Here is a 17193-nt window from a genome sequence, read left to right on the forward strand (position 1 = left end):
TAATATCAATATTAACATACACATTGAAATGTATTACTTTGTATTATTCAAGCTTGCGTAAACCATAATCTATTTAGGCATCATTTTAAGATGGCTAATGTTTTATGCCATTTCTTCCTTGTGATCTACATCTCTGAACCAGCAATTTCAAACAAAGTATACGCTATTTTCTGTACTTATGAGAATTTTTACTGTTTTGCAATCTTTGTAGCATGCATTAAGGAGCACCTATGGAGAACAACTTAGACCAAATGTATCTCGTTATGTTGCATATCACTATTAGTCTGAAAGGCTTTTGGCGTGAGTTCATTGTTTCTCAGCTTGATGAACTAATGAATTTGCTGTCTGTTTGCACGTTAACCTTGTTGATTCTCTTCATGGGAATCATGTAGGTGTATCGAAATGCTAGAAAATGAGTGATTTAAGCTAATGCAATTTAGACACAGATTTAAATACCCCTTCTCACTGGCTTGCAGGAACTTCTTTGCCTGCAAAATTCACCTTTTCCATTTCCTCTGAGCACATGGCTGCTATTGCCTTTCAGGGGTTTTCTGACAGAATTGTTTTTATCCTGACGCATTCCTAATGTATCCCCGATTGTCCCCTAGCTTAGCAGTGTAGGGTTCTGTCTTTATGGGAGAATTTAATTGCTCAGTTATATTCAAGACAACTTTATGACAGTTTGTATTTGCTCATTTGAGTTTGAACATGGTCGAATATATTGAGCAATGCATTCATGTATTGGATATTGAATTACAGTTAATGCTCATGATTTGAGTTGTAGTTTTGCAAATATTTTAATAAACCTTTATGGTTTTTAACGTAAACACAAACTGTCTTCCTTGTAGGGCCAAATTTGCTTCACATTATAGAAATGTATCACATTTGATGTCTGACTCAGTCAAAACTAGAAATGAATCAAAGGGTGCTTATTGAACCAGAAATGTGCTCAAGAATTTTCATGGACAAAGTGCCCTATCACCAGTAAGTCATGTTATCAGTCCATTAAGAATTACACTAGACTTCATAATGGGACTGAGTATATAGGTCAAAGCAAATAAAGTTTGAAAACCATCCCTGTCATTCTGGGCTATAATAAATTCTGATGTGTAGTACAAACATTGAGTACAGCACACACTATCACAGAAACGTTGTACTAGTCCATAAACAGTGTGAATTCACTTTTACCAGGTTTGCTGCAATTGTACTATGGAGTTAAGCAAACAGATTTTCCTGCATCACATATCTTTGAAAGATGTTTGGAATGTGTACAATAGTAATACATGGTGTAGATAACACAGTGAACCCATATTTAACACATTTATTGCTAATAGGTTTTACTACATCCATATCAATGAACGCACCTTTTAAAAATGGAAACAACCAGGCTACTTATATGGTTATAAAGGAGACATTCCAATTTGGCTTAAACACAGAACCCTTACTACAGATTTGGCATGGTGCAAATACCATTTACAAACCAGCAACATTGCTCAAAATGATTTGCAGTTTTGGTTTGCACCAGCATAGAGTTTCTGTCATATGACCCTGTGTAATATAAAGAATGTCTACACCATATGCATATTATAGCCATGGGTATTGGAGTTATGGGTATAGTAAGACCAATTTATCTGACAAGATTGCCTCATTTGTACGTCAAGCAAAGGCAAAAATTATAAGAGATTGAGCAGTACATTTCCTTGCAGTTATATTTTTCTAATTTGTCATCTGTACACCGATTATCATTGTCTGTGCAAAGGTATAGTTTAACATCTGAATACAACAATCAACAAATTATATGTGCATACCAAACCTTTGCAAAGGGCCTACCACTGTACAGCATCACTTGTGGAACTTTACCTTTCTTTGTAACTTTTCATTAGTTTGAGCTACACACATTTGGTCAGCACCTTATCAATTGGGGTTCTTGATCTATCAAGAGTCATCAGTAGCTTCACTAGTAGATGGGGCAAGTCTGGTAGTTTTAAACTAAAAAGGGGTATTTGACAGGGATACCCCCACCCCTCTTCTCGTTGTCTAAATAGAGCTCCTTGCAGCTTCTTTTTGACAGTGCCTGGACTCAGCAGAACCTTGCATTGGTGTTGATCAACATACCATCAGGTATGGCCCTTTAGATGGCTGTCTGCATCTATCCTCTATCTGGCTATCATTATTACTAACTCACTAACCACATGATTTTAGGAGTACAGGTTGAAATGCTTAAAAAGTATATGCTCCTGTTGGCATGAATGGGAATAGTTGTAGATGTAGTTTGAGGAGTGTGGATTATTTTTCATTATTACATTTTGACCCAGAGTAATAAAGTGAGAGGCAGAAAAGGAGAAAACAAAGGAGGAAAAGAAAGATAGGAAAGAGCAATAGAGAGGGCACAGTTTAAAAACAATGTACCTGAATAAGGTAAAGAGACAAGAAGTGGGGGGTAGTGGACACAATTTCTCCAAAAGGGACCCAAACTTGAATTGTTTAACCCAGCATTTTGCTAACCAGCTTGGAAACAAGGTTTATGCGTTGTGGTTCTTAATGGATAATGACTTTAGAGCAGGGTGCAACTGTGCAGGAAGAATACCAGTAGATTGCTCTATGGAACACCTGGTTATGGACGATGATATCAATGTGCATTTCCAAAGATGTTATAGAAAGATGAGTAGTTAGAAAGACGCAGCTTAATCATGTGTCTTCTCACTGTAACATAAGTGCTCATGAGTGATCACATGGTTGGAGTCTTGTTCAAAAATGTGCATGCAGTTCATCTTCACTTTTCTGGGAAGCCAGGTATGCCGCTATGTTCTATTTCACCCATGTCCCTTCTAAGGCTACCGGATGTTAAGCTTATCAGACCAGGACGAGCCATAAAGCCCATAATTCTTGCTCAGTCCAGGTTTTATTAGGGTGTATCTTTACCCTGATAACAGCAGCCTTCTCCCCAATTCTATCTCAAAATAACCATCTTAAGTGAACACTTTCCTTAGGTTACTCTTATAAACAGGCCATGAACATAAAAACACAAAACTTATTTTGGGATTAGAGCACCCTCTAAAATGGTAAGGATGTACTGGTATGTGCAGAGTCAGAGAAGGAGTGAAAAAGGACACTACTAAGTAATTGGAAATTAATTTCTTAGTCTTACTTCTGTTCCCAATATGTATTCATGAGAATATACCCAAAGAGAAAAAATAAAAATATAAGACACAACAAAATAATGCCACATCAGTGACTTTATTTCAAATTAGAAAATTTGATCAGGAAAATGTTGATGGGACATCCTTCAAAACCACATTAGTGGTCAGTAGAATGGATTCTACAAAACGCCTACAGACCTATAAACGACATAAGGTTTGAGAGTCAAAGAATCACTGAGACCCTCTAAAAATATAAACTCAAAATAAAACTAACTGCATTTCAATTTTAAAAAAAACGTTTGAACAGTACCACTAGACAATATGCAGGAGTATAAAAAAATAGGAGCTTTGGATCAAAAGTAAATGTGAAATGGCCTACCCATTTTTTTGCACAACTAACTTCTCGAAGTAGGGCCTGTGGTGTCTCCCAGTGTGCGTTCATACTCTGATGCAGATTTTTCATTACTTCACGCTGCACAGCAAGGCATCTTGCTGTGGTGCATGACAAGTAAATGACTGGTTGCAGGTAGGATTGTTTTTGGTGCAGGAAGGGGCACCTTTCTGCACAGACAAAATCCTCTGGACATTTTCCCCTTTTTAAGTGTGTTGCAGAAGAGATAGTTCTCCTTGTTGCACCTTCCCTGGGAAGGCATATCATTCTGACTCATTCCGAGGTTTCCAGTTTTGGTAAATCTGGAAATACTGTAAAATCCATTGGTGGATGCATGGAAACACCTATGTTCCACCCATGGAACATTGCCCCGGGGTAGAGCAATGCAAGGCAACGATTTGCACTGCCTTGCGTTACTCCAGATTTATCAAGCCACTCAGGACCATGCAAGGTTGCCTTTCATGGCTTGATAAATCTGACTTAGGTTTTGAGTTGTCTTTGTGTGGCACAAAGGTGATATAGATGCCCCTTTATGTGGCAGAAGAATGGCTGTCTCCTGAAAAGAGCTGGAAAGCTATCCTTCACCAAGTCCTGAACCATGGTGTGTAGAGAGAAATGGCTTGAGAAGGAATGGATATGAGGAGTGCAGCAGCCCAAATACCCTAGTGAGAGTGCTAAAGCACTTCCTCTCAAGTACAGCAAGAACTTTTCCAAACCCTTGGTGGAGCCAAGAGCCTGTCTCTGTTGCAACAGCCTATACTAATCCCATCAAGCCACAGCCAATGAGATGCACCAGGTTTATTATTGACCAGGATCCACCCAAAATGAGAACACATGAATTTTAACAGCTAGGCTGTTTCTAATCTGTGTCAGTAATTATAAGTAGTGGGCATGGCGACGGATTTTTGGGGAGCAGGACTTATTTTTCTTAATCAGACTTTGACGCACAGCAAGTAAAAGGCAGAAAAGTGACTAAGAATAAAGAAGAGAAACATAGGAAAACAGTGTCAAAGGGAGAAAACAGGGGCAGAACAGAAATCTACAGGGTTGAGATAAAATACAGGAACTGTATGCTGGTGGAAGAAAGACCCATAGCTAGAATGAAGACACAGCATATTTGGGCCCAAATTTACCTATAAAAACAAACCTGGAAATGCATTAAAGTGCTATTTCTTCACAGTGGTGGTGCCCCTTCCCGCACAAAAATAACCTTACTTGCAACACAGGCACCCTTTAACCATGGTGCAGGGATGCTTGCGTTGGCTCTTGGCAGCCACTAGTTCCTATTGCAAAGTTAGAGAGAGAGAAGGAATGTGCCATATCTTAGTAGAGATTGTGCATTCCTGCCCTCTCCATTCAACGCAGTGCATTAAGTTGTCTTTTTAAATTGTGCTGGGTCAAATGCAATGGTGAAGGAGTGTCGCTCCACTGGCTGAGCCAGCAGCTGAAAAATACAACAATATTTTACTATTGTTTTATTTTTCAGCTGCTGGCTCAGCCAGCATGTGCAGGGAGGGGCAGGGCTGGGCCATGGGAGGGGGGAGGAGGAGTAGAGAGAGAGGGCACTAAGTGCACATGTCAGTTTGTCCGGCTGTCTTAGGTTGTCCAAACTGACATGCGCACTTAGGTTTCTCCAACCCGGCTGTGTGGTACAGCCAGGTTGGAGAAACAGCACAGAGTACTATTCACTATCTGAGTGGCAGACCAAGCCACCAATTCTGATGCTCCTCTCATGCTAGATATAGCATTGGACCAGGGTCAGGGTTGCGTGGGGAGCCTGTGCTGGTGTCCTAGGGACTTCTGGCACATCAACACCATTGACAGAAGAGAAGCGAGGCAGTGGAAGCAGCAAAGGTAAGTTTTTTAAAATTATTTTATTGCCATTCCATTCCCCTCCAACCCCTGTCCCCTGCCCGCCCCTCCCCCTGAGATTTGCAGTGGCCACTGCTGGTCAAATATTAATAAGTCTGCCCCTTGTTTTTCATCAACCCTGGCATTCAGCAGAGTTTATGGAAGGCTTCTCAGACAAACTATGCACTGCACCTACAATTCCCAACACAGGCTTGGCCAGAATGTCGACATAAGTGTGCGTCTCCCAAGCGGGAACAAAATATCAATATATGTTCATGCTCAGGCTTCGTTTCTTTAGAGGAACTCACAGTTTGAAATCTCTTGAGAAATTATTTTAGGTAGGCATTGGAGTGCCGTTCTCTGTGTGATTTCACGCCTGATGAATTAAGCATTCAGAAGAGATGAGGAAATTATGATCACTGGAAAGAGTGTCATTTCTTTGCAAGTTTCCTAAGGACAAAAATCTTCAGCAGGAAGTTGTAAGTAAACTTGAAAAGTACCAGGTTTTCTTTGAATGTTTTTAATGGAGTTGGCTCTATTCAATTCATGTTTTAGTGCATCACACAAAAACTCAGTTCTTCACTCATTCACTAACTCATTCGCTCGTTAAGAGGCTCACATGTTCAATCGCTCATATTCATCTTGATGTGTAACTGTGTAAAGTGAAAATATTTTCTGTACTCTGTCTGACCTGTATTGAAACCTACATTTCGAAACCTTTCTGACACTAAAGCACTGGAGAATTAAAAAACAAATCCTTTTGGCATACATAAGAGATTTACATAAAGAAAAAATGCACTCAGTATGAATAAAAATAACAAATACTGAATTCATCGAAGAGATATTAGATTCTCCCTTTCAAGCATCTCCAACAAAAAGTAAAAACATCTTCCTAAGCCCATCAACATAACGTTTCCCTGGCAGATAAATCACGCAAAGGTATTGCTTTCTGCTGTTGACAAGAATAATAATGTTCTTTAAATCCAATCTGATTACTTTTTATGCCCGAGTCATTTTAAAAGCAATTAAATATAGTTTTCCTTCCCCTTTTTATACCTCGTTTCTCTGCAGTCTGCAGCGATGACATAACTAAAATTAATGGGACTTACTTTTGCATTTGTAATTGCAGTGAAACCTCCCAGGAGCATGGATCAATTTCTGTTTGCTCACAAGAGGTACAGAAAAATTGAAAATAAAAACTGCCAATCATTTTGGAGAGGATACCGCCTGCGCATGTAAAGTAGAAAGAATAGCTAGGAGAGAGCAGTAGGGATACAACAAGATGAAAATCGAAATGTAAAATGCCCGGTCCCGCTTGTCAAAATTGGTTGCTTTAGGGTCACACATAGTAGATGTTAAAAAGGTGACAGAGACCTCCAAAAGCCCTGTTTCTGTTTACTACCACCAGATCTGACCTACATGACTCCATATCTGCTTACTTTGAAAAAATCTTGAACATCTACCACTCACTGCTCTTACATTGACAATTTCAGGTGGAGATGTCAACTGTGATAGTGCTATACCTACTCTTTTGCAATTATAAAGTGATTTGTAGGATCAGGTTAGGCTTCCCTACCAACTCTTGAGGTGCGCACATTTGCCACACATCATGTGACACAAAAGCACCATAGCTTCTTTCCTTCTGTAAAGCCTTGTTTGGAATGCCGTTTGTCCCAGTTTTAGAAAGAAAGAAAGTAATAGTTGTCCCTCTCTTAAATAAACCTACAGTTGATCTTTCACTTCTGATCAATAACTGACTAATTTCGTCTCACCCTTTCCCTTATAAGATTCTGGGAAGAGAAGTTAACATTTAACTCTCCTTTAATTTAGAGTGTAATATTATTCTTGATGCTTCTCAGGTGGAGTTTCTTCCCTTATATGGAGCTGGAGTAGCTCATCTACCAGTACCACACGGCTCCTCATTAAGAGCCTGATTTAGATCTTAGTGTATGGAATACTCCATCACAAGCGTGATGGATATCCTGTCCGCCGTATTATGATCCCCATAGGATATAATGGGAAGGTAATATGGCAGGAGGCATAGCCATCACTTTTGTGACAGAGTATTCCCTTCTCCCAAGATCTAAATCAGGCCCTAAGTCTCACACTCTTCAACATTTTCCTTATGCCATTAGCCTATTGAATTTTCTGTTTTGGATTTTCTCTGATGTCTTATGTAGAAAACACACAGTTTGTTGTCTCATTGCGGACAGGTCGTTTGCCTTTGTGAATAAATTCTGTTTAATGGCATTGGCATTTTGGATGAAAAGTCACTCTCTTAAATTGAATGAAAAGACCGAACTTTTGTTTTTTTAAGATTGGCCTCACAACCTAGCTTCCCTCGGGGTGCCCACCTGAACTGGGCATTGCCCCGATACTAAATGAACTGACTAAAAATCTAGGGACAGTTATGGATGTGTAACTTTCATTCACAAAACTCATTTCGTCTTGTAGCTACTTTTTCCGGATGCTACTGCAAATATTTCTGTTTCCTTTGGACTCCTGCTGCATAGTAGTGTGAGCTCTCATTCTGTCTCGCATTGACTACTGTAATGTCTTATACTTGGCACTCATTAAAAATCTATATAACAACTACAACTAATCTAAAACCTTGAGGCAAGGGAATTGCTCGGTCTGCCACCACAAAAGCTCCATTTTGTCTCATGTTAAGGATCTACACTGCTTGCCCATGCAGCAACACTTCTCTTTAAAACGCTGCATTAGTCATAGGGCATTTCACAAACAAGGCCCTTCATTCATTTAATCAAGAGTCCACTGTCACTTCCCTTACAGGAAACTACGTTCTGGCGAAGTGCTATTACCTTGAAATCGATAAGGGGAGAGCTGTCTCCTACGTGTGACTTAAGCTGTGGAACGACCTGCCTTTTCGTCTTCAGTCAGAAACGGCCTTGAAAACCTGCCCTTTCTGTTAAATATGATTCTACCAAAACGCTCGGCACCAAGACACCCTGGTTTGGTTACCATTCAGCCTTTATGAGTATTTGTCATCTTCACCAGTATCATCATCATCATAGACAGTATAGATTGGCTGTAATATGGTGTTAATTATTGCCAATATTAGAAAATAAAACTTCCATATTATTCATCCATGTCTTCTATTTAAACCTGTGTGGCACCTAACTATTGGTGACACTTCCAGATGAGACTTGCAGTGGTACCTACAACCGTGGATTGAGTAACCGCGCACTTGGGAGGCACAGGGGATTGGAGGATCGTGAAAGGAGGTAATGTTAAATATATCTATGTTATTGATTACTGAAAAAGATGTTCAAAGTTTTTCGTGACCATGCCACTAGCAATACAGGGAAAAAACATAAAGACCGCAATTACTTAAAATATGGCCACATTCAGTAATATACATCAACTTTACAAGCATCACTACAGAATGTGTTGATAAGAACTTGGCAACTGCTATCTGGCACTTACTTTTAGTGACAACGCCCTCCAGGTGAATGATGTTGGGATGATCGAACTGTCCCATGATGCTGGCTTCCCCAAGAAACTCTCTACGTTGTTTTTCCGTATAGCCAACTTTGAGAGTTTTAATGGCTACTGGGCACTCTCGTTTCCCGGGCAGTTTGGAACGCCCACTGCAAACTTCTCCAAACTCACCTAGAGGCAAGTAAAGTAAAGCTTTTGCATAAATAAAATCATGAACTATTCATAGTTGTTATGACTTGAGGATTTAGCAGTGAGGAACATTTCTGAATCCTCACAATTCATCAAGCCATTAAGCACTTTTGCTTTAAATATAGTCTCCTTGTAAAGGCATTACTTTGACAAGAGATTATGTTGAGTTTTCTTTTACAAAGACAGTTTTGGGTTCTCTTTTTTAAGTTAATAGAGTTGGACTGGGAGCTAAAAACATAAATTGAAAAAAATGCAATACAAACCCATATTGTTTCCGCATTGTGACTCAATCCCACCTTCCTGGGAGTTTGGGACCATCGCCCTGAAAGAGTTCTCTTTAAAGAACTGATATAAACAATTTGCTCTACAGCTCCGTTATTCACATCGTTTAAAATGAAATTGCAGGCCCTAATGGCAAGTCTAAAAAGAACATTAAGAAATGTTCCAAAACTTTAGGGTCTAGTCCAGTGCATAGGAGCATTATTTCACTTCAGCAGCAAGTGTGCCTGTAAAAGAATGGTGTGTGTTATTCCCTCAGACGTCTCTCAGAGGTGAAAGGGTTGTCTATTCATCAAGCCCTTACAACAGCCTGCTGTTTGCCAGCCTACTGGCAGGGATGGCCAGTCGTATCTTGACTGGCAGCTGAGATGCTAAACAGAACCCAATGCGAATGTTTGCAAGAGGCATTCTCAACTGAGGAATTCTTTAAGCTATGCAAACTGTCCAAGACTGCAAATCCTCGTTCAATCGTGAGAAGATGCTGAAATCACAGATCAGTTCTGAAGATATTCAAAAATAAAGACCCTGTTTCCATTCCTAGAAATATCTAATGGTGTGTAGCTGACATTAAACGTTTAGTTTGTAATCAGAGAGAAACTGTTAGATCTGCACCATCTGTTCACTGATGAATACAATCCTGTAGGCCAGACAAAGGTTCCTGATTTCAAGTTTGGCAGATGGATTACTCCGTCACAAACCTGATGGATAACCTATCTGCCTTACTTCAGGTGCCACCAAACACAATGTCACAGAATACAACACACTTGTAATAAGGTGGACAGAATATCTGCTACTTTTGTGACAGAGTAACCCTTCCATCAAACTTGAAGGCCCTGATTTAGAGTTTGGGAGATAGGTTACTCAGTCACAAACGTGACGAATAGCCAGGATGCTATATTACAAGTGCTTTATATCCAATGGCATTTGTAATATTATAGACACGATATCCGTCATGTTTGTGACTGAGTAACCAGTCTGCTGAACTCTAAATCTGGCACAAAATTAATAATAGACAAACACACAAATGGTAGGCCTACGACTTGTCTTCTGCGGGGTTTGTGCCCGCAGCCCCTAAAGATTCTGTCTGTTTGAGAAATGTCAATGCTATTTGAAGTCCTAAGACTATTCTCTTCTAAATCAAGCCCTATCTCTTTTAACATTAAAACATGTATAACTGATAAAGATACTTGCAAAAGTTGCAATATTCAAGCGCAGTATACCAACATACCAGCTCCAATAACTCGCTCAATCGATATACATGATGCATCTATTTCCTTGGCAAATTCATGGACAGCTTGATTAGGGTCCTCATATGTATGCGGGTCAATATACGTCTTAACTCCAGGCAGTTTTACTGTAAAAATATATGAAGTAAATGTCACATGTTCAATTAAACAGACATACTTATTAAACTTGCTGACGTTACTAGTCTACTATTCTTAATAATTTACTTAAGGACTTTAATGAATTAGCATTAGAGAAACATTGGACGGATGAACAGATGTAAAAGTGGACATGCAAAAAGAACAGTTGAGTGGACGGATGATTCATAAATGGGCTAATGAATGGATGGAGCAATTGATCAAGGGATGACGGATGGATGGATGGAGGTATTCATATATGGACAATTAAGCAGGTGGGTGCATAGATGAATGGATGGGCTGCATTTATTCAATGGATGTGTAGATGCTTGGATAAATATAAGGGGTGGGGTGAGTTATGGGATGATAGATTGACAGATGGATGGGTTAGAGTATTGATGGGTGGATGGTTGGATGGGTGGGTGGATGGATAGAGAATGGATAGAGGGATGGATGGATGAATAGGGTAGGTTTAGGATGTGTGGGCAGAAAAATGGATGGATGATTTGGGTGGTTTGGGGGTGGGTGCACCAACTAATTAATGGCTAGGTAGATAAGTAAATGAAGTATAGGTAGGTGGGCGGATGCATGGAAGGATGGATGTACGGATAGATGGTTGGACAGACAAATATAAGCGTGTCCAGGGTGGCACAGAGGTAAGAAGAAATAGACAGCTGGATGTACCTAGCAGGAAGCCATATTTACAATAGAATGCATTTTATTTTTCTAGTGCTGCACATTAAAATAATGAACTTTGTCGCATTGTACTAAGACTATTTGGAAAATGTGAATAGAGAGGATGCTCATACACCTTTGAATCAGTAACTTGCTCAAACATTTCATATATTTTCATAGATTTTACATGGGCAGTTTTTAAATATATATTTCGCTTATAAAAATCGATAGCTCAGTCTCGGAAAAATAAAGAGCACACACGGTCCGAACATGAACATTTTACTGACCTTTTGGCAGATCTAATCTAAATATCTAAGCAATTTTAAGTTTTGCAGAGCCTGTCCTTCTAATGGGGTATGGCTAGAACAGGTCACGCTGTGTTACATGAATAAGAACGCCTACACTGAAAACACATGATGAATGTGCTTTTGGCTGCACAGTTGAGAGCTGTAAAAGCTTCTTAATAGGCTGCCATGCATGCATCCATGTGCCTTTTCGTTCACAGTCCTTCCTCACTGTGTATCTGTGACACATTGACACTACATCTGGAGGATGTCCTAGACAAGCGTTGGCAAAGCCAATAGGCCTCGCCTATGCAAGAGCTATTGGCTTTGCCAATGTGTTTTAGCCATGTTGTACACCAGCATGGCTGCTGTTAGCATGGCTAAAAGTTAGTGGTGTAGATGAGAGTAGCGTGGAGTGTTATAGAGTGGAGCGGGGAAGTGTGGGGTAGAGTGATTGTAGAGGGAGGTGGCAGAGACTGTCTTGTATTGGATTGGCATAGTGTGATGTTGCGTAGGGTTTCATACCCTGGAGTGGCATAGAGTGTAGTGGACTGGTGTACAGTGCATTGGCATAGAATGTTGAAAAATATAGTGGAGTAGAGTGCAATGGCATTGAATTCAGAAGTGTACAATACAACATTGTAGAATGCAGTGGTGTAGATTAGAGTGGTGCATAGTAGAGTGTAGTAGTGTAGAGTGCAGTGGTGCACAGTGGAGTGGTGCAGAGTGCAGGGGTACACAGTGGAGTGATGCAGAGTGAAGTGGCACAGGGATCAGTGATGCAGAATACAGTTGTGCAGAGTAGAGAAGAACAGAATGGTGTAGAGTGTGGTGGCGTAGAGTGGTGTAGAATGGCGCAAAGTGGAGTGGTGTAGAGTTGAGTGATGCAGATCACAGTTGCACAAAGTAGGGTCAAGTGGCATAAAGTGAAGTGGAGTGGAGTGCAGAGTAGAGTCTAGTGGCATAGAGTGTGGTGCCATAGAGTGCGGAGGCATAGAGTGGATTAGTGCAGATTAGAGTGACATAGAGTTCAGTGGGGGAGAGTGCAATGTTGCAGAGAAAAGTGTCAGAGTGCAGTGGAGTAGAATGGTATAGAATGGCACAGAGAGCAGTGGTGCAGAGTATAATGATGCAGAGTAGAGTGCAGTGGTGTAGAGGGCACTGGCACAGAGTGCAGTGGTTATGAGTAGAGTGGCATAGAGTGCAGTGAATAGAGTAGATTTTTTTTAGAGTAGAGCGATGTGGCATAGAGAGGAGGGGTGCAGGATAGAGTGTAGTTCCGTAGAGTGGCGTAGAGTAAAGTGGTGTAGAGGGTAGTGGCGTAGAGTATAGTGGTACAGAGTAAATTACAGTGACATACAGTGAATTGGCATAGAGTGCAGGGGCGTAGAGTTGTGTTACAGTGTAAAGTGCATTAGATAGCATGTATTGTCACAGAGTGCAGTGATATAGACTTCAGTGTTGCAGAATGTAGTAAAGTACCATGTAGAGTGCATTGGCAAAGAGTGCAGAGGTGTAGATTAGAGTGGCAAAGAGTGCACTGGCATAGAGTAGAGTGGTACGGGTTAGAGTAGAGAGGCGTAGCATGAAGTGGCATAGAGTGCAGGGGCACAGAGTGGAATGGTGCTGAGTGCAATGGCATGGAGTGGTATGAAGTGGAATGGTGCAGAGTAGAGGGCAATGGTGTGGAGTGGTGCAGAGAAGAGTGGAGTGGCGTAGAGTGGAGTATTCATAATGTGGTAGCATACTGCCATTAAAGACAACACATTTTCTATTTAAATGACCATTACATTTCAAAAGACATACAGTTTTAACTAATAAAACTATACAGTTCAAAGACATAAAAGAGTGGAAGTTGCATCACGTAGTGTAATGATTTGTTTTGATCATATTAAAGTGTTTGTTTCCAGCACATTACAGAAATACTAAAAAAATGTGCTTCATTTGTGTACCTAATTCCTAGGTATTCTGAAATACACAGTCCATTAAAATGTTACCATGTTCTGGAAAAATCTCCTTTCTACCCCCAGTAGCCAGCAAGATTGATGCAACATAAAAGGATAATGGACGGAGTGCTGAACCTTTTCAAACACTCACCCCCAGTCACAGATCTGTATTTAATCCATTGTTATTTTGCTCACCATGCCACCCCAGTTTGGACCTAGCCATACGCAAATCAGTCTTGACCCGGTTCCCCATGGGAACAGTCCAGCCTGAACTGCCAGGCCAGGTCCTCCCTGGACTGGAAACAAGAGTCCTGGGCCCAGTTTCCAGGTATCACCTCTCATCAGCCAGGCCAGCTTGAATCCAGTGGCACAGTGAGCAAGGGACCCACTTAGGGCAATTTTAGCAACACAAAAGGATAATGGACGGAGTGCTGAAAGTCAGAGAAAGAGAAGTAAAGAAGCACCCTTGGAAGACAGCAGCTGACATTTGACCTCAGTTTCTGAATGCTCATAAAATGTGACAAGAACAGAACAAGATTTACAGACTTGTGTGCAGAAAGGGAGCACTGAGAAGGATACTGAAAATAAGGTATGGGCGAGGGAAGCCAGCAAATGAAAAGCAAGAAAATGTGAGTTACAAACCACAAAGCCAGTGGCAAGCAGCGAGCAGAATGCATTCTTAGGTCAACTTTGAGAATGTCCCCAAAATGTCTTTAGCAAACTAGACAGCTGCAATGCCTGTTAAGTTGCGACCTAAAAACGCAACTTTTTTGAGGCTCTAAACATCCCGATCACAAGAGTCACTACAACACTCCTGCCTGATTTATCAATTTGTGAGTAGAGGGCCCGACTTTCAAAAACTTTATATGCCAAAGTCTGACCTACAAATGTAAAAGGTCATAACTCATGGATGTTTATCCAACAAAAGATGGACAAAGGATGACAAGGCTAGAATACACATGTGGAGAAGTCATCTATATTAAAGAATTCCCTGACAGTATGCAGAACACTTGTATTTGTCAGTGACACCAAGATGTGTGTAAGTAGGTACCACAATAACAGTAACAGGGATGAGGTCAGATAAGTGCAGTGTACATTTGACAAGAATTCACAAACATTTGTAATAAACTAAGCACAAGTAGTACAGAATGTGATAGAAAGGAGACAATTATTTCTCTTTTTTGCAACAGAAGGGTAGCAAAAAAAGTTCATACATGAAAAAAAATTACCCCCTACTAAAAAACATAAAATGTGTTTTAATTTTCTTTTAATTTCACTATTCCCATAACCTTAAGCATGTACATTTATGTACATTTTGTGCAAGGTGGATGCTCCACACATGATATTGGGGAACTAGACGTATGCCAGGTAAGGTATATAAAAAGACACTCACAAATGCCTGGAAGCTTTTTATACTGGGTGTCCGGGCTTAAATCTATAGAAAACGTAGGCGTCTAAGATTCATCCTTTGATTTGCATCTATTTTACTACCTGAAAGTTACACTCTAATAACTTACACATTACATGAGTGATTACTAGAGGAAGTTACAAGCACTGGGCTTTTTGGGTAAATTTAACTTGAAACAGTTTAATTTGTTCTTCCTTGGTTTCTTTTAGTTTAGCCAGATGTGGAGGAGTACCAAAAATGGGAAAGTTAGAAATCAATGAGTGTGGAAACTTTATTATGCGAGTACTGAGTCTTGGGGAAACATGTGACAGCTGGGGACAGTATAATTCAATGCAGAAATGTATTGTTACTTTGAAATACATGAGAACTTAAGAATGGCAGCCTGTAATATACAGAAAGAACTGACAAGCCATATTTGTCAAGTGCATATATCTGTGCTTCTATAGGAACTGGGTAGAATCCAAAAAAGTCACCTCAGCGAGTAACACTGAAGGAATCACCTGATGGATTCCTCACTTGGGAATCCTTTTTTAGATGGTTTTGGACGTGAAGTAGGCTTAGAAAGTCCATTTCCTTCAGCGGTTGAGAAAGTCTTTTTACCAATTTATTTTATGCAACCTTTATCTAAAAGACCACTGTGCTAACCAGTACATCTGAAGTTTGTCTAAAAAAAAAGTTAGATGTTTTGAAAGAGTGAGTACTTGGAACTATGAAAATATTTTTGAGTGTTTCTAAGTGTTTGTGTTTTGCTATAAGTCATCACCTCATGTTGCTCTAGAAGTGCTTGCTTTTCTCAAGTCATCTTAAGCATAATAAAAACGATTTTATACCCCACACCGTGGCAGATTAAAACAAAAAAATGCACAAAATGGCTGACAGGATAACAAAGAAAAAACATTGAGTGAATGCCAACAACAAATCAACCAGGCCATTTTGCACACAGAATGCCTTTAAGGTTATAGTTATTGCTCAGGAGCTGCAGTCAATGTTTTTCTGAACTGGAAATTAACTTTTCAAACCATTATGTATGGCTCTTACTGTGGCCGTTGTGGAAGTGCATCTTTTCTTCCTCTGGGTCTTGCTTCGCTTTGCTGTACCCACAGCGCCTGGAACAAAATTTGAGGCATTAGTCATTAAGCAGATCTAATTTTGTGATTCATCCAAAAAGCTGTGGGGAGAAGATATGCCTCATAAAACTAAGGAGAAAATCACTGGCTTCACAGAACACTTTGAGGGGCATCAGATTGTCAATAAGTAGAGCAAGTGGCCAACATCCACCCTGGCCATAATGGAAAATTCATGTGTGTTATATACATGGAGCCAAAACTAAGCATATCAGATGTAGTCTCAAAAGCACTCACAACAAATAATCATTAGTTCTTCTGGAGTGCAGCTCTACTGGGACATATACACATTTCATGCACTGTGGCTGTTGTTCACTAACCACTTGCATCATCAAAGGTTGCAGTAACCCATGAATCTAATTGTTCAAAAGTATGTTGTTAAATAATTTACAAATGTGATTTATTTGGGTTTGAAGGACAATGTTAAAGGGGCCATCTAGTGCATGTTGCAATAGGTCTCAATCCTCACAATGATGTCATCAGAAAATGAACATTCTGGGAGGCCTACAGATGGGGATTGTTACCAATCTCAGATATAGAGATTTCTTTCCTCTACAATGGATTTGACTCTACACTATTCTACCATGTAATATTTGGTGGACCACTCTGATAAAAACTAATTTCATTTGGGAATCCAGAGACATCACAGTAAATCTTGGAAGAATCAGCTGCAGAAACATTATCTTATGTTGATCTTTATCTGTTGAAAAGTCCTTTTTGTTGTGCATGCAGTAATATGGAATCATCTCACCTCCTTTTTCATAAAAATAATGGATCAGGGCAGTAGAAACAGGAATAATACATGTTGCTCAGATCATAGGGTTAAGAAGAAAGAATTCAAACCCTATAAACGTTCTAACTCTCTGCTATGCCCCCTAACCGAATTCTACCAAACTTGTAACACACCCTACTTGACCATCAGCAGTCAGTTGTCGTTTTGGCCTGTGACCATCTCTTATCTTTTTTTACTGCTTCGACTTAACTTTTGACTTTGATTTAAATCCTTCATTTGATTTGCTTGATTTATACACTTCTGGGAACTCTTACAAACTTCTAAGAAACCACCTCCATTCTTTTTTCATC

The 17193-nt window shown here is 40.0% G+C and overlaps 1 protein-coding gene across 5 annotated transcripts in view; it reads right to left on the reverse strand.

Moving 5' to 3' along the window:
* The window catches only part of EPHA5 (EPH receptor A5), a 647731-nt gene that overhangs the window by 67055 nt on the left and 563483 nt on the right, over positions 1-17193 (reverse strand). For all 5 annotated transcript variants that reach the window (XM_069235711.1, XM_069235720.1, XM_069235739.1 and 2 more), the window contains 3 exons: positions 16025-16092; positions 10541-10666; positions 8830-9015 (listed from right to left, as the gene is read on the reverse strand). In XM_069235711.1, the coding sequence (XP_069091812.1) occupies positions 8830-9015; positions 10541-10666; positions 16025-16092 (380 nt within the window). The remainder of the gene's footprint in view (positions 1-8829; positions 9016-10540; positions 10667-16024; positions 16093-17193) is intronic.

This window comes from Pleurodeles waltl, chromosome 1_2 (genome assembly GCF_031143425.1).
Source record: "Pleurodeles waltl isolate 20211129_DDA chromosome 1_2, aPleWal1.hap1.20221129, whole genome shotgun sequence".
Lineage (NCBI taxonomy): Eukaryota > Metazoa > Chordata > Amphibia > Caudata > Salamandridae > Pleurodeles > Pleurodeles waltl.